The sequence below is a fragment of the Chiloscyllium plagiosum genome, unplaced genomic scaffold (assembly GCF_037043375.1).
Source record: "Chiloscyllium plagiosum isolate Xiang-an unplaced genomic scaffold, Cpla_swu_hap1 HiC_scaffold_8, whole genome shotgun sequence".
NCBI lineage: Eukaryota > Metazoa > Chordata > Chondrichthyes > Orectolobiformes > Hemiscylliidae > Chiloscyllium > Chiloscyllium plagiosum.
The window spans coordinates 22,399,083-22,423,734 of record NW_028270146.1 but is presented as its reverse complement, the minus strand read 5'-3'; the positions used below and the strand labels follow the sequence as shown (position 1 = coordinate 22,423,734).

The 24,652-nt window shown below is 42.5% G+C and overlaps 1 protein-coding gene across 2 annotated transcripts in view; it reads left to right on the top strand.

The window, feature by feature from the left end:
- LOC122553394 (latent-transforming growth factor beta-binding protein 2-like) overlaps positions 1 to 24,652 on the top strand; it is a 465,241-nt gene that overhangs the window by 181,528 nt on the left and 259,061 nt on the right. For both annotated transcript variants that reach the window (XM_087989653.1, XM_087989652.1), the window contains exon 8: positions 16,730 to 16,832. In XM_087989653.1, the coding sequence (XP_087845779.1) occupies positions 16,730 to 16,832 (103 nt within the window). The remainder of the gene's footprint in view (positions 1 to 16,729; positions 16,833 to 24,652) is intronic.

Below are 24,652 nucleotides of genomic sequence, written 5' to 3'. Positions count from 1 at the left end.
AGATGTTAACAAATAGTAGTTGTCAGGATATAAGAATATGTTTATGTGTGTTTAGATAGCAACAGCATCCCTTGTGGATGATCATGACATGTTACAAGCATCTATTCTGTTCTGTTGTGCATCATTCAAGAAACATTTGTTGAGTTTTGAGCCGTGAGGACTGCAGAAACATTTTTGCAACTTGTCCAAAACTGAATTTAAGTTGACAAATTCTCATTGTTTTCATTGAAATAAAGAACAATTAAATGCACAGTGTCGGATTCTGCAGTGCTTAACAATACTGTCCACAGTAATCAGAAAACGCTGGAAGGCAGAAGTGTAGCAACTCACAACATATTTAAACATTTTGGATTTTTGGTTTTTGGAACGAAACACAAGCTTTTTGGTATTTGTATAGCATCTTTCAGGATCTCAAAATGTCTCAAAGCAATTTACAGGCAGTGAATACTCTTGAAGTATAGATATTAATGTGGGAAGTGAAACAGCCAATTTGTGCTCATTAAGTTCCCATCATTAACAATGTTGTAATTATCAGATAATCTGCATTCAATAAAAACACTAAAGGCTGGAAGCATTTTGTAGCAAATGCTAAAGTCAGGCAGCATCAGTAAGGAGAAAGTTAATGATGATCGTTTATCAAATAAGTTTTTTTGAGTCATGGATTGAAGAATAAATATTGACCAGAAAGTAGACAAAATTCCATTGTTTTTATAATACGATGGCACCTCTCACATCCATCTAAGAAACAAGGTGAGACCACAGTTTAATACCTGATTAAAAGATGGATGGCTGGATTCAAACCAAATCTTGAGCAAAGGTTTAATTTTTAACCATTTGAAAGAGATACAGTCATGGGACTCCTAACTAGGTTCATCTGCAATCAGAACATCAAAATTTCTTTTCCATCATCTGTTGGAGAGTATGGAAAGAAAATCTCACAATATTTATCTATTATAGCGTCCACACTTTCTTGAAGTGTTAAAATTGGAATTCATTTTAGGATTCTGGGTGTGGAATCTTGATGCTATAGACTCTGAAGCAATAGTTGGAAGGTATTTGGCTCATGAACCGGAATTCCCATTTTGGAGGTCTTTAAATTAGCTCTTTACCATGGGTTAAGCAAAAGGAGTAGGAGGCTGCCTCCAGTTTCCCTGACCAACTGGTTACAGAGAGTCAGGTGATATGGCGATTTTTCAGGGAAAAGGTATCTTTTTAAAAGTATGGCTTGCTTCAGTTGCACTTGGATCTTTCAGACACAGTGATGAAGAGTAGTCTTAGGAACGGTTTCCATCTTAAACAGGTTCAGTAAAGTCACGGGCAGCAGCACCAATTAATTTAATAGGATTGCCTTCAGCATCTCAAAGGCTGCTGTCTATAAAAACCGTTACCTGTTTTTGTTACAAATCCATTAAAGGCACAGCTATTCTGCTAAAATTAGGCACAAATATTTGATAAAACCCACACATTCTCAGAAATCTCATAATTTTCTGTTTCGTTTCAGGAAAGGGAATTCTATCAGAGTTTTGATTTTTGTTCTTGGAAAATACTGCCCTTGCAATGCAATACATGCTTGGGAAATAACCTTGCTTTTGCAAATTCACTTTTGAGAATTATTATTAAGCCAACTAGCTGTAGTTATCGAAACAATCCATCCAATTACTTTGCATTGTATTCCAATGTGTTACCACATATTATGACATCTCCTAAATAAATTACACAGTTAGGCAGTACTGCTATGACTTGATTCATTAGTCTTTGGAATGTTGCTGGTGCATTTTTAAACCCAAATGCAATAGCTTGACATTGCCCATAGGTGTAACAAAAACTGTTTACTTGTATGCTTTGGTGGTAATGCTACCTGCTAGAACCCCTTCAGTAGATAAATCCTACAATGTAATGAAGAACATAGGTTAAAAGAGTCGGCCAAAATGTGACACGTAGCGTTTAACGTGGATAAGTGTGAGGTCATGCATTTGGGTCAATAAAATGGGAAGGCGACCTATTATCTTAAGAGGGAGAAACTTCGGGGTGCTCCGGTGCAGAGGGATCTAAGTATACTCATTCAAGAGTCGCAGAAAACTAGCATGCAGGCAAATAATACAGAGAGTGAGGGGAATGTTGGCTTTCTAAAGCTAAATGAATGGAATGTATAGATAAGGAAGTATTGTTGCAGTTATACAATGTATTGGTGAGACTGCATCTGGAGTATTGTGCACATATTTGGTCCCCTTATTTGAGAGATGATGTAGTAGCACTGTAGGCAGTTCAGAGAAGGTTCACTAGATTGATCCCAGAGATGAGGGGTTTGTCGTATGAAGAGAGATTGAACAGTTTAGGCCTATCCTCTCTGGAATCTAGAAGAATGAGGGGAGATCAAACTGAGGTATTCAAGATGATAACAGGTGTGGATAAAATAGACATGGAGCGGATGCTTCCTCCTGTGGGGCATTCTCGGACGAGAGGTTAGTCTTAGGGGAAAGGGGCAGCAAATTTAAAACAGAGTTGAGGAAAAACTACTTCTCCCAAAGGGTTGTTAATCTGTGAAATTTGCTATCCCAAACTGCGGTGGATGCTGGGAAAATAAGTAAATTTAAGGAGGAGTTAGATAGATTTTTTAATTGGTAACGGGTTGGAGGGATATGGAGGGAAAGCAGGAAAATGGGGGTGAGGAGTAGATCAGCCATGATCGAATGGCAGAGCAGACCCGATGGGCCGAATGGCGAATTCTGCTCCTAAATCTTATGAACTTATGAGCTGCCAACTGTTTTAATACAATCTTCTAATTGAGGTATTGGGCATAAGTCTGTTTTCATTACTGTATCCATAGCCTATGCAGAATCCATTTGACCCATTTAGTTTAAGAGCTAATATAACCAGTAAACTCCAACTGCTTTGGCTCGATTCAATCCAGTGTTTTTATTTTTTGAAGATCTCAAGTCTCTATTTCCACCCGAGCTTGTTCTTCTGAGCTTAACTGATGAGAACGTTGCTGTATCAGTACTGATTCCTATATACGTCTACATCATATCTGGCTAAAATGTTGCACCTTGGTTCATTGCTTTGTCTATGGTGGCATGAAGGCCCAGTGGTTAGCACTGCTGCTTCTCAGTGTTGGGGACATGGGGTTTGATTCCAGCCTCAGGTAACTCTGTGTACATTCTCCCTGTGTCTGCATGGGTTTCCTCCGGGTGCTCTGGTTTCCTCCCACACTCCAAAGATGTGCAGGTCAGGTGGATTGGTCATGCTAAATTGCCCATAGTGTCCCGGGATATGCAGGCTGGGTGGATTAGCCATGGGAAATACAGGGATAGGGTAGCTGGGTGAGATGCTCTTCAGAGGGTCGGTGTGGACTCATTGTGCTGAATGGCCGGCTTTCACACTGTAGAGATTCTACAAAAAATGTTCCTTAAAATAATTTTTCCGGGTCCTCACATTGACTTTCCTCCAAATACAAAATATGGCAACTATCTGTCCTAATCTTAGGTATTGGTGAATGGAAATGTCGGAGACCACTTTCACAACTATATACCCTCCTTCCAGAACTCTAAGCAACTGACATATTTGCTCTGTCTTATCTTCCTACCTATGTTGATATCACTTTAACATGTTCATACTTCTTCCTGTAATCAGGATTATCTATCAAATAGATAGTCTACTAACATGCCTACTACCTTGTATGGACTATTGAATCTCAATTTCAGATGTTCATCTTGTAAAGGTAGGATCACTAACACTTCATTTTCTTCTCTAAATGTTGCATTTTTGTCACATATTCTTTTATTTTTGGTTCTGAAGTAATTAAGTGCCAGTGAAAGTTTCTTAAAAGAACATGAATTCTTAATGCTGTATTAAAAATCCAACACTTGTCTTGAAAGCTTCTCCTTAGTCAATTTCAATGGGCAAATTTCAATCAATTTTCAATTTTAACTCATGCCCATAGATTAATTCAAATTGACTAAACCCAACAGATTCCTTGGGGGAATCTCAAGTCACAGATGATAAGAATCTAATCCACTGTTTCAATCTTATGTGTATTTGTAATAATAGATTTTAATAATTGTTTTGAGAGTCTATTGGTATCTCTCAAACACCATCTGTTTGCAGATTATATGCACTAGACGTCAACTTGTCTAAACTCAAATTGCTTATGTCATGGAAAAGTTTAGATATAAACTTAGAACTTTGATCTGATTATATTTCAATTGGTTGTCCATCATGTGTAAAAATACTGAGATAATTTTTCCATTATATTTATATTTGTCCTCAAAAGAATTGCTTCTGGAAATCAGGTTGTCACTATCATAATGGTGAGGGTACACTGCTATCCAGCTTTTGTTTTCAGTAACGGTCTGACACAATCTACTGACTGACTGAATAATCCGCTTCAAAAAATGGCATGGGTCTTAAAGGTAATGGTTTGATCATGCATTCAGGTTTTCCCAGACCTGACATATATGGCATGGTTTACAAAATCGCACTATGTCCTTGCGAAATCTTGGCACTTGAGTTTTTTTGTATTCTTGCATGTCCTGTCTTAAAAATTCCATGTATTGCTCTCAATATCTGCTTATTTTAATACAGACATACCAGTGTCTGGTGAGCTATTGTCTACTCCTTGTCCACAAGTCTGTGAGGATATCTCCACTCTCTCATCAGAGCTTTGCTCTGAAAACAGTAACACCCTGGAACTCTTTCAGCCTCAGCTTCATTGTAACCTGCTCATATTATCTTTCTTAATTCTGGATCTGTTTTCTGAACTTCAATTAACAAATGCACATTGAACAATTCTTTTGATTCATCCCCATTGGGAAAGAAAATTCTGTCTACACTAACAGCTGTTTGTGGTGTTCCTTGGTGATGGACTTTGCTTAGCCATTGGTCTGATTGTCACACATGATGGAAAAGTAAGTGTTTCATTCAGACTTTCTGTGAAAGTACAACATTTACTCCCACTGAATCATTACCCAAAAGTAAGTCAAGTCCTTCCATAATTTGTAACAATTGTAACTTTGTAACAATTCCTACTCCTACTGCTCCCAACAACAAATACAAGGATGTTGCCAGGGTTGGAGGATCTGAGCTACAGGGAGACGCTGAACAGGCTGGAGCTGTTTTCCCTGGAGCGTCGGAGGCTGAGGGGTGACCTTATAGAGGTTTATAAAATCATGAGGGGCATGGATAGGATAAATAGACAAGGTCTTTTCCCTGGTGTCTGGGAATCCAGAACTAGAGAGCATAGCTTTAGGATGAGAGGGGAAAGATATAAAAGAGATCTAAGGGGCAACTTTTTCACGCAGAGGGTGGTGTGTGGGTGGAATGAGCTGCCAGAGGAAGTGGTGGAGGCTAATACAATTGCAACATTTAAAAGGCATCTGAATGGGTATATGAAGGGCCTGTTTCCGAAGGGCCTGTTTCCACACTGTAATGTAATGTAATGTAATGTAATGAATAGGAAGGGTTTGGAGGGATATGAGCAGAGTGCTGGCAGGTGGGACTAGATTAGGTTGGGATAGCTGGGCGGCAAGGACAAGTTGGAGCGACGGATCTGTTTCCATGCTGTACATCTCTATGACTCTATAAGTCACACTCCTATTGCACTTTATTTAAGAACCTGGATGTATGCTGGAGTTATCCCATTTATTTGTTTTTCGTTGCACTCACTGGAAGGAAAGTTATGACCTTCTGTGTCAAACGACTTTGAGTAGCTTCTGTTTCTTGATAAGGATATTGGTTAGGTTGTATCACATGAAGAATAAAGGGTTATCTTTCCTTTTGTCAAAAAGTCTTTATAGCTCTTATCTACCTCATACAGCAAAGTTTACCTCTGGTCTCCTGAGGGAGTTAAAGTTACAATATGATCAGTGGTACTTACCTCTTTTCTAATGAATAGACTTCCCTCACAATCACCAACAGTCTGAATGAATAATCCCACTTCATTAGAGTGGAATCACCTCGAGCTTTGATTTTCACCTCCAACCTCAGCAAATTTGTTTCCAGTCTGAGGAGAGTATCGTGGGGATTTCCCCACGAAAGATTTCCTTTCCTAACACTCACTACCTCCCATCCTTTCAAATCCCTGGGGGCGATGGAAAAAGAGTATAGTTTTGTGATTCAGGTCATAATCATCACCCATTCCTGCTACCTGTCCAGCAACTGGCTTTCAACATGGATTCTTGTTACAACATTGTAGTGAGTCTTTAAATTATTCCAAGAAAGTAATTTTACTGAGAACTTTCCAAAATGTTATTTATTCTTAATTTCCATTTCAAAATTATTTTGCTTTGTTCTTTCAAGTTCGCTCAGGCTATTACCTCCAATTTCACAACCTTTGCTGTATCTTGCAGGAACTAACTTGAACACATGTGTTGCCATGTCTTCACTGTCACTGGGTCAAAGTCAAGGAGCTCCCTCCCTCCCATTATTGTGGGTGTCCCGACAGCACAAGGACTGCCTCACCATTATCTTCTCAAAGGCAACAGGGAATGGACACTAATTCCAGTTAATGACACCTATATTCCTTGATGAAGAAAAAAAATACAGTGTCATAACCCCTAGAGTCCTGCTCTGACAGTGTTAGACAAATTTCCTGTCAACTTGATTTGATTGGTCAAGTCCAGTTTTCTTCAGCTATTTCATTTGTTTTGCTATTTTTCTCAAGTGACAAAGTGTCCCTAAACTTAAATTTTGTTAGAGCCTGTGCAAACTTCAGCATTTTCCTGCTGGACTTTAGATTATGACGAGGGTATTCCCCATCCGAGATTTCCACAGTATCTGACATCTCTTTCTTTTTAACTGCATCATTTTAACCAGTGTTCCCTGTCTCTACTACTTCCTGTATTATTATGCCGAGTTTTCTCGTTCCAGCCTCTTAAATGCTCTTTCTTTATCTTTCTTCTTTGGCTGATGCTCTCTTTCTCCCTTCTTTTCAAGCTCAAGTGCTTTAAATTATTTTTCTTTTTCATACACAAATACTTTAATTCCAATTGAATCTGTGCTAACTGAAACGAATGTGCGTCTGACCCGTCACTGATTTTCATCCAATGTTTTGCAAATATTTCAACCACTTCTTTCGTTTTGGTTCTGGCAAATAACTCTAATTTATTTGTCAGTTCCAATTGTCTTTCTATTATTGTGTCCTGTAAATCCATCAGGGATATCTGTTCCAACTGAAGGATGGATTTTCCAATGCCACCTTACCTTGATATGAGAAACCCAGCATCTGTTGTAATTCACTTAATTTCTCTGATCAAAAAAATCCACTTTGTCTTCCATCTGTTCTTCATAGAATCCCTACAGTGAGGAAACAGACCCTCCGGTCCAGCAGGTCCACACCGACCCTCTGAAGACTAACCCACCCAGACCCATTTTCCAACCTATTATCCGATAATTATCTCTGCCTAATGCACCTAGCCTACACATCCCTGAACACTATGGGCAATTTAGCATGGCCAATTCACCTAATCTGCACATCTTTGGATTGTGAGAAGAAACCTGAGCAGCCGAAGGAAACCCACATAGACACTGAGAGAATATGCAAACTCCACACAGACAGTTGCCCGAGACTGGAATGGAATCCAGGACCCAGGCGCTGTAAGGCAGCAGTGTTGACTTGTTTTGTCTCAACTATTTGATCAAACATAGTCTCTCTTAATTGTATTTCAATCTCCTTATCTTTACTTTTTGATTTTTCTTCCACGAGGAGGTTGAACAGTTCATCCACTTTACCAACATCTTCCACCCCGACCACAAATTTACCTGGACCATCTCAGACGCCTCCATCCCCTTCCTAGACCTCTCCATTTCTATCTTGGGCGACCGAATCAACGTGGACATTTACTATAAACCGACCGACTCCCACAGCTACCTAGACTACACCACCTCCCACCCTGCCCCCTGTAAAACCACCATCCCATATTCCCAATTCCTTCATCTCCTCCACATCTGCTCCCAGAAGGACCAGTTCCAATACTGTACAACCTCGATGGCCTCCTTCTTCAAAGACCGCAATTTCCCCCCCGACATGATCGACGATGCTCTCCACCCCATCTCCTCCACTTCCCGCTCCTCCGCCCTTGAGCCCCACCCCTCCAATCGCCACCAGGACAGAACCCCACTGGTCCTCACTTACCACCCCACCAACCTCCATATACATCGTATCATCCGTCGTCATTTCCGCCACCTCCAAACGGACCCCACCACCAGGGATGTATTTCCCTCCCCTCCCCTATCAGCGTTCCGAAAAGACCACTCCCTCCGTGACTCCCTCTTCAGGTCCACACCCCCCAGCAACCCAACCTCCACTCCCAGCTCCTTCCCCTGCAACTGCAAGAAATGCAAAACTTGCGCCCACACCTCCCCCCTTACTTCCTTCCAAGGCCCCAAGGGATCCTTCCATATCCACCACAAATTCACCTGCACCTCCACACACATCATTTACTGCATCCGCTGCACCCGATGTGGCCTCCTCTATATTGGGGAGACAGGCCGCCTACTTGCGGAACGTTTCAGAGAACACCTCTGGGACACCCGGACCAACCAACCCAACCACCCCGTGGCTCAACACTTCAACTTCCCCCTCCCTCTCCACCAAGGACATGCAGGTCCTTGGACTCCTCCATCGCCAGACCATAGCAACACGATGGCTGGAGGAACAGTGCCTCATCTTCCGCCTAGGAACCCTCCAACCACAAGGGATGAACTCAGATTTCTCCAGTTTCCTCATTTCCCCTCCCCCCACCTTGTCTCAGTCCCAACCCTCGAACTCAGCACCGCCTTCTTAACCTGTAATCTTCTTCCTGACCTCTCCGTCCCCACCCCCACTCCGGCCTATCACCCCTTACCTTAACCTCCTTCCATCTATCGCATTTCCAACGCCCCTCCCCCAAGTCCCTCCTCCCTACCTTTTATCTTAGCCTGCTGGGCACACTTTCCTCATTCCTGAAGAAGGGCTCATGCCCGAAACGTCAATTCTCCTGCTCCTTGGATGCTGCCTGACCTGCTGCGCTTTTCCAGCAACACATTTTCAGCTCTGATCTCCAGCATCTGCAGTCCTCACTTTTTCCACAAAATACACTAACACCTATCACTCACTACCTTTGAGTCCAACAACCCTAGCTTAATTTTTTTATGCAGGACATCAAACCCCTTCAAAATATTTTAAGAAGGTAGTCTTGACCTTACCCTTTACTTATTTTAAAGGTAGATGTGAAGTGGGTGTTCCAGATGTGATGCAACTGGTCAAACCACTCGACATTAAGCAAAATGTAATTTATTTAAAAACTACAGCTAAAATACAAACAAAAGAATGAGGAATTTAGGATAACTTAACTATTGGAAAACTTAACTGAAGAATAGATACAGTACCAATTACTAATTAACCGTTCCAATACAGCAGCATCCCGTAAACACACCCCTTTGTAAAACAGAAAATTTAGACAAGATTCTTATAGGCAGGTCTCCTATCCTAGAGGGAACAACATCAAGAAAGATTTTGGAGAAAGTCACAGTTAGGAATCATCTACTGAAGCTTGCAATCCTTCTGGGACTCAAACAGCTTTGATTGCTACAGCTAAAAAAGCAAGAGAGCCTGATCTTGGAGAACTGGCCACTCCCCTTCCATCGTGACAACTGTTTTTAAAACAAAAACAAAAACAAAAACAAAAACAAAAGGCCTCTTAAGTTATTGACTTAGGCCATCTCCAATAGATACTTTGGCACCTCTGCCTTTACAACCTCTCTTCAAAAAAAATCCCAGGATAAAATAACCTTTTTAAAGTGACAGCATCATTGCATCAGTGAGCAGACCCAGCTATAGAATCATGTCACTGCTACAACAAAAAGGTGATACAAGTGCATCTGTAACCTGTTTAGACCACAGACCCCTTTCACGTAGTGACCTCTAAAAGTGGATAGCAGAAATATCTAGGAGATACAGAACTAGAGCTGGGCGGCACGGTGGCACAGTGGTTAGCACTGCTGCCTCACAGCACCAGAGACCTGGGTTCAATTCCCGCCTCAGGCGACTGACTGTGTGGCGTTTGCACATTCTCCCCGTGTCTGCGTGGGTTTCCTCCGGGTGCTCCGGTTTCCTCCCACAGTCCAAAGATGTGCAGGTCAGGTGAATTGGCCATGCTAAATTGCCTGTAGTGTTAGGTAAGGGGTAAATGTAAGGGTATGGGTGAGTTGCGCTTCGGCGGGGCGGTGTGGACTTGTTGGGCCGAAGGGCCAGTTTCCACACTGTAAGTAATCTAATCTAATCTACCCTCACTCAGGCTCTGCTGTCCTTAGTCTGTGGCAGTCCAAATATTGAGAAAATCAAACTTGTTTTTTTGGTCTCTGCCACAAATCCACACCTTACCCATTGATTCAAGTCCCCCTCCCTCATAACTGTGTGGAGCTGAAGCAGACTATTTGCAACCTTTGCCATTTGGGTGAATGAACATGTAATGTGCTTGCTACACAGCTATCTGATACATGATGTCAGTGTTAGATTGACATGGGGGAGGAATGGTGGTTCAGTGGTTAGCACCGTTGTCTCACAACGCCAGGAACCCCAGTTCGGTTCCATCCTCAGATGACTGTCTGCGTGGAGCTTTGCATATTCTCCTCTTGTCTGTGTGGATTTTCTCTGGATGCTCCAGTTTCCTCCCACTGTTGAAAGATTTGCAGGTTAGGTGGATTGGCCATGGTAAGTGCAGGGTTACAGGGATAGGATATGGGCTTTGGTCTGGGTGGGATGCTTTTCAGAGGGTTGATGTGGGCTGAATGGCCTGCTTCCACACTCTAAGGATTCTAAGATCTCAGCATGTTGGAAAGCAAGGTGTCCACCCCCACCCCAACAAGACAGGTCACAAATGACAAGCAACCTTCTGCAGATCTGAGCAAGCTAGCATGTCAGTACAGTCGGATGGAGAGTCTTATACTGCTGGCTGGAGTGTCCACACGCTAACTAGCAGAGTATGGCAAGGAAAGACATGGATGCTAAGAGCCTGCAGACCAGTCTGAAATGAGTGAGCACTAAGAGAGCACTGAGATGTAGCCTGGTCTGATCTGTGACCTGCGTGCTTGCCTCTGTGCGCACACTATCTCTTTTTGTAGCTTTTCAATGCTATTTGCTAGTGCACCTTGCAATGCAAGCATGTGCTTCCTTAGCTACCTGTGATTGGATCGGAAAGGCGCCACAACAGTCATGAGACGTTGACAAGTGTCAGATGCCCGTGATCGAGTGGTACATGGGGTGGTGCCACAGTTCCATGCCCTGTGTGATTGCTGTTTGGAACATAGAACATTACAGTGCAGTACAGGCCCTTCAGCCCTAGATGTTGCACCAACCTGTGAAACCAGTCTGAAGCCCCTCTAACCTGCACTATTCCATTGTTGTCTCTGGAACTATGCGGAGCTCTCTTCTTTCTTGTTTCTAACCTCAGCTCATAGTACCTCAGTACACGAGTCCTCATCAAATGTCCTTTCTGCCACCATAATAGTGTCCTTGACTAACAATACCACACCTCCCCATCTTTTACCATCTTCCCTGTTCTTACTGAAACATTTAAAACCCGGAACCTGCAGCAACCATTCCTGTCCCTGCTCTATCCATGTCTCCGAAATGGCCACAACATCGAAGTTCCAGGTACCAACCCATGCTACAAGTTTACCCACCTTATTCTGGATGCTCTTGGCATTGGAGTAGATACTCTTCAAACGAGCTTCTTGCTTGCTGGTGCCCTCTTGCAACCTTGAAACCTTATTTCGGACCTCACCACGCTCAACTCCTGTATACTGGAGCTACAATTTAGGTTCCCATCCCCCTGTTGAATTAGGTTAAACCATCCAGTAGAGCATTAGCAAACTCCCCCACCCCCAGGATATTGGTACCCCTCTGGTTCAGGAGAAGACCATCCTGTTTTTAGAGGTCCCACCTACCCCAATTATCCAGGTATCCAAAACACTCCCTCCTGCACCGTCCCTGTAGTCACATGTTCAACTCCTGTCTTTCCCTATTCCTCACCTCACTAGCACGTGGCACAGGCAACTAACCAGAGATAACAACTCTGTTTGTCCTAGCACTATGCTTCCACCCTGGCTCCCTGAATATCTGCCATAAATCCCCATTCCCCTTACCTACCTATGTCATTGTGCCTATGTGGACCACAACTTGGGGCTCCTCCCCGTCCCCTCAAGGATCCCGAAAACACAACAGAGACATCAGGAACCCTGGCACCTGGGAGGCAACACACCAACTGTGAGTCTCTCTTGTTCCCACAGAACCTCCTATCTGTACCCCTAACTATGGAGTCCCCAGTGACTAATGCTCTGCTCCTCTTCCCCCTTCCCTTCCGAGCAACAAGGACAGACTCTGTGCCAGAGACCTGCACCCCATGGCTTGCCCTTGGTAAGTCTTCACCACCAATAGTATCCAAAACGGCATACTTATTATTGAGGGGAACAGTCACAGGGCATCCCAGCACTGCCTGCTGGTTCCCTTTCCATCCCCTGACGGTAACCCATTTACCTTCTTTTTGTACCTGAGGTGTGGCTACCTCCCTGTAATTCCTCTCAATAACTCCCTCCTCCGCCTGAATGATCTGAAGTTCATTCAGCTCCAGCTGCAGTTTCCTCGTGCGGGTTTCAAAGAGCTGAAATTGGGTGCACTTCCCTCAGATACAGTCAGAAAGGATACTAGTGGTGACCCTTACCTCCCACATTCTGCAGGAGGAACATTCAACTGCCCCAACCTCCATTCCCACTATTCTCAATGAGACTACTGAAAACTTAAAAAAAATCCTAGTCACCTTACCAATCCAGTGCACAGAACTTTTCTTTTGGTTAGAGGAGGAGGACGGGTGGGAGACATTACCCGAGTAGTTTCGGGTAAAGCAGCTGCCCAAATGTGTAACCTCACTTACCCAGCAGTCCCATGTCTGCTCCTGCTCAGCGTGTATTCTGCCTTTACACGAGGTAGGTTTTTTACTTTAAATTTACTTTCCCATCAAGCCCCTGGTCCTCGCTGACGCTAGTCCCACTGCAACTGCCACCAAGAAAATGAAGACAGCTGAATACACGAGGTTAAGTTTTTATTCTTTAAATTTACCTTCCATCAGGCTTGGTGCTGAACAAAATGAAGGCTGTTTGCAGACAGTGGTGGGCTACTATCACTAGGTACCTTCTCCATGTTGAGAATTCTCAATGCTTAACTTGTTTGGGAAGATCGGAAGCTGAATATTGAAAGGTTGCGCATTACTGAAGGCATCTGACAAGCTGGAATCCCCTTTAATTGGCAACTCCCTGCTACCTAGCAGGAAACCAGCTTCTCCACATTGCTAAAACAGAAAAGGAGCAGCAAGATGCTCCCATTGTTGAGATAGGCCTCGCTAGGGTCTCTTTACAATTCTGCCTCAAATCCCACCATAGGCCACATCTCCCAGACTCCTATAAGATTCGACCCTGTACTAATACAAGTTGTTGTTTCCTGCAACATGCTTGCTTTTCGCATGGTTAAACATTTGAATTGGTGTAAAATGGGAATTATCACACTAACAGTTCTCTGGTATAAATGTGGTATTTAAAACCTAACGTTTAATTAGGCAGATACAGAGACATTACTTCCTGTAGTGGTGCAGTTTTTATTCATTCACGAGATAAGGGTGTCACCAGATAGGCCCATATTTATGGCCCAACCCAGAGGGCAGTTAGGAGTCAACTACACTGCTGTGGGTCTGGAGTCACAGTACAGACCAGATGCGGATGGCAGATTTCCTCCCCTAAAGGACAATAAGTGAACTAGATGGGTTTTTTTTTAACAATGGTTTCATGGTAATCAGTCAATTCTTAATTCCAGACTTTTTTTATTGAATTCAAATTTTACCATCTGCCGTGGAGGATTCCAATCCGGGTCCTCAAAATATTAACAGAGTTCCTGTATTAGTATTCAATTAATAATATGGCTATCACCACCTGAAAACTAAATTTGCGCTAGTGAATGATCACAGCGGGACTTGAACCTGCAATCTTCTGATAGCATACCAATTAATACTGAAGTCTGACGCCTTGTCAATTAGGCCACATGACTGACTCAAGTGTCAGGAACAATGAGGAACAATCTGAAAACTAGTCAATATTATCAAAATGCAGAAGCAATTTATTTACTCATAACTTGTGTTGAAAATCTGGAAAGGCTTCCCCATGGTTTGAGGGTGTCTAGTCCTTTGAATTTGCTAAGACTGAGAATTCTTGTTACTTAAATTAATTAAGGAGAATTGATTCAAATTGAGGTGCATGAAGATGAGATACATGGTCCAACTGAAATATGGAAAGGACTTAAAGGACTGAAGGATTTGCTCACAAAGCTGGAAATGGATTTTGGCTTAAATAATAGAATTGGGACCTTTTTTTGCTGAAACTAAATTACACAAAACATTCCCTAGTACAGTCTCTAGCTAGTTTTAAACCTCTAGTGTGGGTCTGTTACTTTTCTCTAATTTAAAGGCAGAATAATTTCTATCTGGTTGGTCCAACAGGCATCACTCTGCATCACAAATGAACTATCCAACCAACTGAGCCAAATGACTAACCATTTAGTGACCTGCTAGTGTTACAAACCAGACCAGACCCCCTCAAACTATATTGAGAAGGTAACCTAGACCCTAATGTTTTCTCATTTGAAAAGAAAATGGAAGGTGTTGTGTTCCAGATGCAATTTGAACCACTCTACATTCAGCAAAACACAATTTATTCATATATTATTGTTAAAATGCAGCAAAAAAAGAAAACAATAGGCTAAGCTGTAACTCTATTAGAATGTTTAACAAAATATTAGATACTGTAACTATTACTAATTAACTGTTCCATGTAGTAACATCCCATAGACACACCCCTTGGCAAAAAGCAAATTTAGAAAATAGATTGTCTTACATGCAGTTCTCCAATCCAGGAGGAAAGAACATCAAAAGATAATTCTGAGGGAGTGAGAACTCCAACAGTGGCAAAGAGAAATATGGCAACTTTTTCACAACCCCAGCAAAAAGCTGAAAGCTAAAACTAAATATTCAGGTTCTGTGGGAGGTTGACCACACCCCTTCAGGCTGCTTCTATTATTCCAGCTTTAAAAACAAGACGTCACAAGCTGTTTACTCTACCTGATAGATTGCTCATCTCCTCTGCCTTAAAACCTCCCTTTAAAAGATCCCAGGACAAAATGCACCTCTTAAAGCCGCAGTATTACCTCACTAGTTGCAAGAAGGCAAAGGCACAGCTGCAGGTGGATAGTGGCAGAGCTTGGAAGCTATTGACATCTGCAGTGTCTCAAAACAGGAACGGTGAGAGGCATTAAGCTATATGAGGCAGGAGTTGAAGATAATGCAAGTGGGAAAAATCAGTGGAGGAAGATTTATGGTAAAGGTTTCTCCAAGATGTAGCTCATACATAGAGGTAAGCGTCTGACAGGCTGTTAGGCCTAAGTTCAGCACAGAGCAATTGGTTACACATAGTCAGCTTTTGCCTCCTTCAGTGAGGAGCAGATTGAGATGGAGGGACATATACTGCCAAAGAGTGGGACACTCAAAGCAGCAACTGGTTGATGAGGGTAATAAAGTGGTGGAGAAAGATGGAGATAGCCATGATTAGAAGACATTAGTTGCAGAAGGTATTGCCCTGTCCACTGCCAAGACTCAGCTGCATAAGACCATAAGACATAGGAGCTGAAGTAGGCCATTCAGCCCATCAAGTCTATTCTGCCATGCAATGAGATCATGGCTGATCTGATAATCATCAACTCCACTTTCCTACCACCCACCACCCCAACAACCATAACCCTGGATTCTCTTAGTGATTACATATTTTTCTATCTGACAATCACTCAGGATTTTGACAGTGGTCTGTGAGGGCAAGCTCTCACCAGGCTCAGACAGACTGAGCAGGAGACCCACTGATGTAAGAAGCGAGAGGATTTTCAATTAAGTTAGATAAACCCAATCATAACGTTCGTCCTATATACTTATTTGCTGTGATATAGCTATTTAATCAATTCTTATCTGACATTATTGTACCACGTATTTTCACCTGTGGTGTGACAGAAAAACATTGCTTGTTCATATCACATCAGAGTAGCGTTGTTAAATCTCTGGTATAGGCTCTCACAATGTGGGTGGGATATTGAGGAGGGTCAGTGCTTTATAATGCACCTGAGTGTTTGATTGATGCCACTGAACACAAGGATCCGTGGCAATCCCAAAATGTAAAAGCCATGCTAGACATTTGGATGGAGCTCAGAGTCGAGAGTGTGTTGCTGGGAAAGCACAGCAAGTCAGGTGGGATCCGAGGAGCAGGAGAATCTCTTGCTCCTCTGCTCCTGCTCCTCGGATACTGCCTGGCGTGCTGTGCTTTCCCAGCAACACATTCTTAACTCTGATCTCCAGCATCCGCAGTCCTCACTTTCTCCTATTTGTATTGAGCTCTTGATCACAAGTCACAGCTAGATTAACATGTTTTCCATTTCTCAAATCTGTAAAGTAGCAAATTAGGTGCTGCAATGGGAATAAATGAATCTGGCTATGGGGACATATTTTTTCCTTCCTTTTTCCCAACTTATTTTATGAATCTGTCAATCTGATGAGCAACTATTAACCATGGCCAAAAGTAAAACAATTGACTATTAGGAAGAAGAGAAACCTTTTTTCCCATAAAGGTCTAAGGCACTTGTGGCTACAATTAATTTCTTGTCTTTATATTTTAGTGTGGAAAACCCCTTCCAGGTCTCACAAAACAGGATGATTGTTGTGGGAGCGTAGGAATATCATGGGGGTACCATAAATGTACAAAATGTCCTCCAAAACCAGGTAAGCCATCAAGGTTTTTAAGAGTTTTAGCTTCAGTCCTTAGTGTTGGAAAATCTCTTAGAGTCATAGTCATGCAGCTTGGAAACAGACCCTTCAGTACAACCAGTCCAGGCTGATCATGTTCCCAAACTAAGCTAGTCCTACCCACCTGCACTTGGCTCATATCCCTCTGAAACTTTCCTATTCATGTATTTATCCAAATGTCTTGTACCTGTACCTACTTCCATCACTTTCTCTGGTAGTTCATCCCACACATAATCCACTCTCTCCGTAAAAATATTGTCCTTCATGTCCTTTTTAAATCTTTCTCCGCTCACCTTTAAAACATGCCCCTTAGTTTCGAACTCTCCCACTCTAAGGAAAGGATCCTTGTCACTTCTCTTACATATGCCCCTCATGATTTTGCAAGCCCCAGTAAGGGTGCCTCTTAATTCCCAGTGAGAAAAGGTCTCAGCCTTACCAGTCTATTTTTATATCTCCGACCATCCATTCATGGCAACGCCCTGGTAAATCTCTTCTGATTCCTCTACAGTTTAATAATATGCTTCCTAAGGGCAGCAGATACAGTATATGGGAATATCACCGCCTTCAAGTTCCCCTCCAAAGCCACTCCTCATCCTGACTTGGAAATATATCACTGTTCCTTCAGTGTTGCTGGGTCAAAATCAGAACTGCACACAATACACAGGTTGGCAGACACAGGGCTGTCTGATTGCTATCAATATTTTCCCATTCAACTCAAGTAGAGCGCAGTCACTACCCACACCCAGAAACCTATTCGTTTTCATTTTTACTAGTGAGTGTCCTTTCTTTGTGAACATTATTTGATAGAAATTTTTTAACCTAAGTTGTGTTGACATGTACAATAGTTACAATAGCAACTTGCACTGAAATTTTTAGAGAATCTTGAGACTGAACGTTGGAATATAAAAAGCAGAAATCTGTCGTAATAACTTTTACTCTTTAATTTCCAAATTTATTTTCTCGATATTTTGAAAAGTAATATTTGTGTCAATGAACCTATCACACACAGGCAATAATATACCACAATTACAAAAATGCAACTTAGGGAGCTCTTCTTAATATGGCGGAGTTAGATACTTTGAGAGCACACACAGGATTAAGCCAATACAATAGGAAGAATTTTAACTGCCAAGGTGGTGCAGATCTGAGGTGTAGGCTCGGATTTGGGTTTGAATATTGAGAAAATGCTGGGGTGTCATTTTCCTGTCCAAATACAACAAGATCTAGACAATGTCCAAGCTTAGGCTGGCAAGTGGCAAGTAACATTTGTGTCACACAAATAACAGACAATAGCCATCACCAAAAATAGGGGACAATCTAACCACCGTCCCTTGACATTCAAAGGTGTTACCATCACTGAATCCCCCACTATCAACATCCTGTGGGTTATCATTGACCAGAAACTCAACTGGACTCACCACATAGACACAGTGGCTACAAGAACAGGTCAGGGGCGAGGAATATTGCGGCGAATGACTCACCTCCTGACTCCCCAAAGCTTGTCCTCCAGACACAAGTCAGGAGTGTGTTGGAATACTCCCCAATTGCCTGGATGAGTGCAGCCCCAACAACAGTCAAGTACATTGACACCATCCAGGAACAGCCAGCTTGATTGGCTTACATCCACAAGTACCCACTCCGTCCACCACTGATGCTCAATAGCAGCACTGTGTACAAACTACAATATGTGCTGCAGAAATTTGCCAAAGATCCTTAGACAGCACCTTCCAAATCCTTGACCCCCCATCTAGAAGGATAAGAGCAGCAGATATATGGGAACATCACTACCTTCAACTTCTCCTCCGAGCCACTCACCATCCTGACTTGGAAATATATTGCCGTTCCTTCACTGTCGCTGGGTCAAAATCCTAGAATTCCCTCCCTAATGGCATTGTGGGTCAGCCCACAGCAGGTGGACTGCAGGGGTTCAAGAAAGCAGCTCACCCCCACCTTCTCAAGAGCAACTAGGGACAGGCTATCAATGCTGGCCCAACCAGCAATACCCACATCCAACAAAATACATTTTCAAAGAAACTTCTAGATTGTACTGAAGGTGACTATGAAACACCATGAAGCTGTTGGGTCAGTGTTTAAAACATTCAAACAATCAATTAATTGTGACTTTAACCCAAGGTTGAAGATTGAATAGCAAACAGGCAGGTTTCTTGAGCTTTATAGAACTTGTCCAGTCAATATGAGGAGAACACTAATCAATGAAAATGAGAGTTTGGAAAGCTTTGTAAAAATTAATTGGGCTATAGGAGAAGTTCACTCACAGGATCTGCTTCAACAACTGCCCCTTTGCAGATTATTCCAAATTCTTAGACATCATTTCACATGCATTGGACTTGACCTTGATCTGATCTTACCAACTATCGATCTTCACTGTGGCATGGGAGCAGCTTCTGGAGCTCCAGCAAAGACCTCTGATCGGGTACAGCGCAGTGGCTCAGCATTTAGTGTTGCTGCCTCACAGCGCCAAGCACCCGGGTTTAATTTCAGTCTCAGGCAATTGTCTGTGTGGAGTTTGCTTGCTCTCCCCTGAATGCTCTGGGTTCCTCCCATAGTCTAAAGATGTGCAGATTAGGTGGCTTGGCCATCCTAAATTGCCTTTAGCGTCCAAGGGATGTGTAGGCTAAGTGGATTAGCCATGGGAAATGTGGGGTTACAGGAATAGGGTAGGGAGGTGGGTCTGGCTGGGATGCTATTCAGAGGCTAGGTGTGGATCGAATTACCTGCTTCTGCACTGTAGGGATTTTATGATGAGGGAAAAAAGACCAATCGTTATCAAGAATGTCAGCACCAGGAGGTACAGCAACAGCAGCACCAATTTGTAACAAGATGAACACCAGCTGGCTTCTCTTGCTCCTTCATGGTTCAGAGATGGGACGATCAGAGACTCCAGTCTGAAAGTGGTGATAACCCCAACACAGGGCATGTAGGCAAGGAATCAGCTTTAGCAGCATAACAGAGTGGCGATACCTCAGGAAGTGGGGGAACTGACTTCCTCATCCCTGTAAGTTTTCACCAACACACGAAGTGAAATGGCGGGTCATTGCACTGTATCTGCAGACACGCCTGATAACACCTGAGAGGAGTTGACCACAGACACCAAGGAGAAGAACAACATTAGCCATCTCGACTCCGGGATGATTGTTGACCAAGAGAACATGGTTCAGTGCCGGACTGATCTGGACGCGCCTTTCTCAATATGCTCAATATGTAGAACGGTGATAGTCTGCTGTGCCTTGTACAATGTGGCGATGCAGACAGGAATGGAGCTGCAGGAGGTAGAAACAGCAGACACTGAGCACTCAAGGAGGAGGAAGATTGGGGGGTTGGGTATCAATAGGAGGAGCTGGATATGACCAGGGAGCCTGAAACCACTTACCGGGTGGTCTGAGAAGTGAGCAATGGCCTCATTTCAAGCATGCTTTAGCTACTGTAACTGTGACAAGCCATGTTGCAGTACAATCTTCAACCTTCTTTCCCATCTTACTACCATTCCCACATTCTAAAATCTAGTCATTATATTCATGGGGTGGCACAATGGCTCAGTAGTTCGCAGTGCTATCTTATAACGCCAGGGACCAGGGTTTGATTCCAGCCTCGGTCGACTCACTGGGTGAAGTTTGCATATTCTCACTCTGTGTGTGTCCTCTTCCACAGTCCAAAGATGTGCAGGTCAGGTGGATTGGCCATGGGAAATACAGGGTTATAGTGTGGGAGGTGGATCTGGGTGGGCTGCACTTCGGAGAGTTGGTGATGATCCGATAGGCCGAATCATCTGCTTCCACACTGTAGGGATTCTATGATCCCCCTAAATACTTGTCTGCAATCTGGTCACACTCTTTTCCTGTTATTTATTTGCTGTTCACAACACAATAAAGTGAATGTTAGAAGAATAAAGAGTGTAAATAAATTATTTGACTCTTATGTAAAGACATACGGAACGAGATTGACATTCTTTCTCAAACCCAAGTGAATAACATTGTACAACAATTATGTCTTCTTTGTTTATTTCTTCTGCTCCTATGTAGTGTCAAGCCTGTGGTTCTTCAACAGACTTGGAGGCAGATAGCTGCTTTCCCACTCTGATACCTGTGAGGGGATGAACTTTTTGCTTTCGGAGTCCATGAAAGTCCAACCAAAGACTGCCCTACCTACCCCTGCACAGAAGCAGGCATGGTTCCCTTGTCATTCCTTATGAAAGGCTTATGCCCAAAACATCGATTCCCCTGCTCTTCGGATGCTGCCTGACCTGCTGTGTTTTTCCAGCATCACACTCTCAACTCTGATCTCAAGCATCTGCAGTCCTCACTTTCTCCGTGGTTCCCTTGCAGGAGACCCCACGAGAGGTTCTGCCTGAGGGTGGAATGGGGACTGAGGTATAAGAAGTGGTAGCACCTGGAGAAGAGTTCTGACCGCTATGTGCTCTTTGTCAGACTTGTCTCCCAAGGTCAGCTGCACTTTCCAGCAAGCCAAAAAGCAGGGGAGCCCTTTTCTGCCTCTCAGTAAGGCATTGAGCCAACAAAGCAAGCCTTCATCCCTTCAATGTAAAGTTCTCGTTTAGGGCCTACACATAGTTCCCTTCCTGAGCCATCATTCCTCCATGCAGGTCACCCAAGGAGATGGACATTGCAAACACCGGAAAAAAACCATCTCATACTAGAGAGTGGCTCCTCTACACGTGTATGCACTACCTCTGGAAATGTACACATTTCCCATTGTTTCTTCAGAAGTTCCTTTCTGTAGCTAACTCCCCAGGCTGAGCAGTGTGCCTGAGCAGGAAGACTTAATTATTGCACAACGTTATTCACTTAGGTTTGAGGAAGGATGTTCAGTATGTCTTTACATAAATGAGTCAAATAATCTACTTGCAGTCTTTGTTCTTCAACCATTCACTTTACTGCATTGCGAACAGCAAATGAATAGTAGTCTTCAGGAAAATAATATGACCAGATTGTAGACAAGTATATAGGGCATCATAGAATCCCTAAAGTGTGGAAGCAGACAATTCAGCCCGTCGGAGCCACATTGTGCTGAGTACTGTACACTCTGAAGAGTTTTCAGTGCTCTACTTGTCTCCAGCATTGCTTTGTTCTCCAGAGGCTAACAGCTGTCTGACAACCAAGCTATTTCTACTCAAGTAGCTGCCAAGCTGTCCGTACCTGCACAGCTGGAGGGTGGTATGAGTGTGTCACAATACAGTACTCACTTAGGTGCATGCCTCCTTTGAGGATTCCTGGCATCCTCCTGTCCCTGCCACTGAAGGAATGATATAAATTATTGTTGACATTAGGAAAGTGATTCTATGTATTATGCCATTTCTATTACTAGTTCAATTCAGCATGCGGTGACTGTATGTATCGAATGGCAGTATGATATCTAATACTACCTCTCCATTGCCTACACCCTTGGGCAGCATCACCCTTATCCAAGTTCACAGTCTGTTCTGCAGTACTCAGTATTTGGTCTAACCTTGGTTCTCTGCCTCTCCCTGGTGGCAGGAACTCCTTTCTCCAATGAGGAAAAACCAAGTGTGAGAGATTTGAGAGGACGTTTATGTAGAGCATAACCAGGGATGGCTGAAGAAGGGCAATAGTGACACGAATTGTCTGTTCAGTTTGGGGATATGACTGAAGAGTGAAGTGTGAGTAAAGGCTCAGAAAGACTGAGGAGTGGTCCTGTTCAATAAAGCTGTGGCCAAGCCTCAGAGGTTGCTTTGTTGAAAATGTTATAATTGCAAGCACCAATACAGATAATCCAAGTAATTAAATGGATATGAGTATCATTTCAATACTGAGCTTTTAGTGATTTAAGTTTTAAATTGATCTGATGTGACTGTTAAAGATAAAGACATTAGAATGATTTTATGAATAAATAAAATATATATCACATGTATAGTGTATAACTAAGGTAATGCATTGCTGTGATATGCTCTTAACGATGATTCCATTGCACTCTTGTTTTTTCAAGGGTGGACATCACTGCACATTTTTGACAAATAACTTCAGTGCAACATAGAAAATTCATTAGGAAGCAGTAAAAGTAATACTCTGAAAGGAGTGCACTTGGAGTTTAACCAATAGGCCTGAAAAAAACAGACATGTCATAAGTGACTGACAAAATGTAAGACCCGCGAAGCCATGGTCAAACAGCTGTTGTGGCTGGTGCCCTAAGTACACTGAATATTATCAGGATGGGCTAGAAATGAAAGTGATCTCTTGATTAATGCTTTTTATATCCTTTTGAAGTTATGTTTGGTCATTGTTTTGTTAGCATTTCCATTCCAATAATTACAAAGGGATATGATTAAAGTCTAGTTCATTGCATGATTTTTATTTGCAGTGATATGCTCAATATTACAAGCATTTCTGTTACACAATCCTAATATTTTTGTTGTAAATTTGGAGAATATTTTAAAATGGAAATGAAGCTGTGTACTTTATTTCCTGCTGTTACTTCATGGTTGTTGAAGAATTTCATAAGGAATGAATTCAAAATTTATTTCTCTTTATTGTATATTGCGAAAGTATTAATACACCCACGGCCATTCATAGTGGAACCTCTCTGTCACAAAAGTTTGGAATTCTGGCGTGAATTCATCAACCACCTTCATGAAGTTTTGTCCTACAATTATAAAAGGCATTTTGCTTACTGACTGAGAAATTGGATTTGTGCAACATACATCAGGTCTGCTCTTGTTCTCCATTGAGAATGCATTTTATGGCGACCTACCCTTTGCTCTAATGTGGAATGTTACAGTGATTTGTTAATGCATAAGCTTACTTTCTTACAGTAGAGTTGAGAAGTTATTCAAGTTTATTAAATTGGCTCCAATTACTCCTCTTATCTCCATATAATGCTCCTGGTATTCCATACCAGTGTAGCCTGACTTTTTCACCCGCGTTTTCACTGCCAGAATTTATTGCCCGTCCCTAGTTACCCTTGAGAAGGTGGTGATGAGTTGATTCCTTAAACTGCTGCAGTCTGTTTGGTGCAGGTGGACCCATAATGCACTTAAGAATGAAATTCCAGGATTTTGACCCAGCGATAGTGAAGGACTGGCAATATATTTCCAAATCAGGATGGAGAGTGACTTGGAGGGAAACTTGCAGATGGTATTGATCCCACATATCAGCTGCACATCCTTCTAGATGGAAATGGTTGTGGTTTTGGAAGGTGCTGTCTAAGGATTATTGGCAAATTTCTGCAGTGCACCTTGCATTAGGACACACTTCTGTTGCTGAGCGTCGTTGGTGGAGGGAGTGAATGCTTTTGGATGTGATGCTAAGACGATCAGTAACCAATGAAGGGACAATTATAAAAAAAAAATTTAAATCTCTGTCTTTTACTAACTCTGAACAAAATGGTTGAAATATTTATGTATGTTTATATACTTAGTGTAAGATTTAGCATTGTGAATGACCAATCAGTGACAAATCAATCACACTTTTTTTTTATTTATTACTCCAAAGCTTAGGCAGTTACACTGGGTGTCCTTCATCGGCAAATTGCAAGATACATTGTTATAATGCTTTTGGGATAACTTCTCATTTTTTAGCTTGTGGGAAAGATATCACCAAACAATGCAAGTTCATTGTGTACTCTGTAGTTTGATTTCCACCCTTCCTCTTTTTCAAAAGGCCCCCGGTTCTTTTTTAGATACTGGCTTACTTTCTGCAATATTACTGTTTGCCACCAATGCTGTGTCCAAGTCCCCTTGCATCACAAGGTTTGCAGTCACATGTAAATTCATCCCAGTCATGTGGTCTTCTGCATTTCAAGATGTA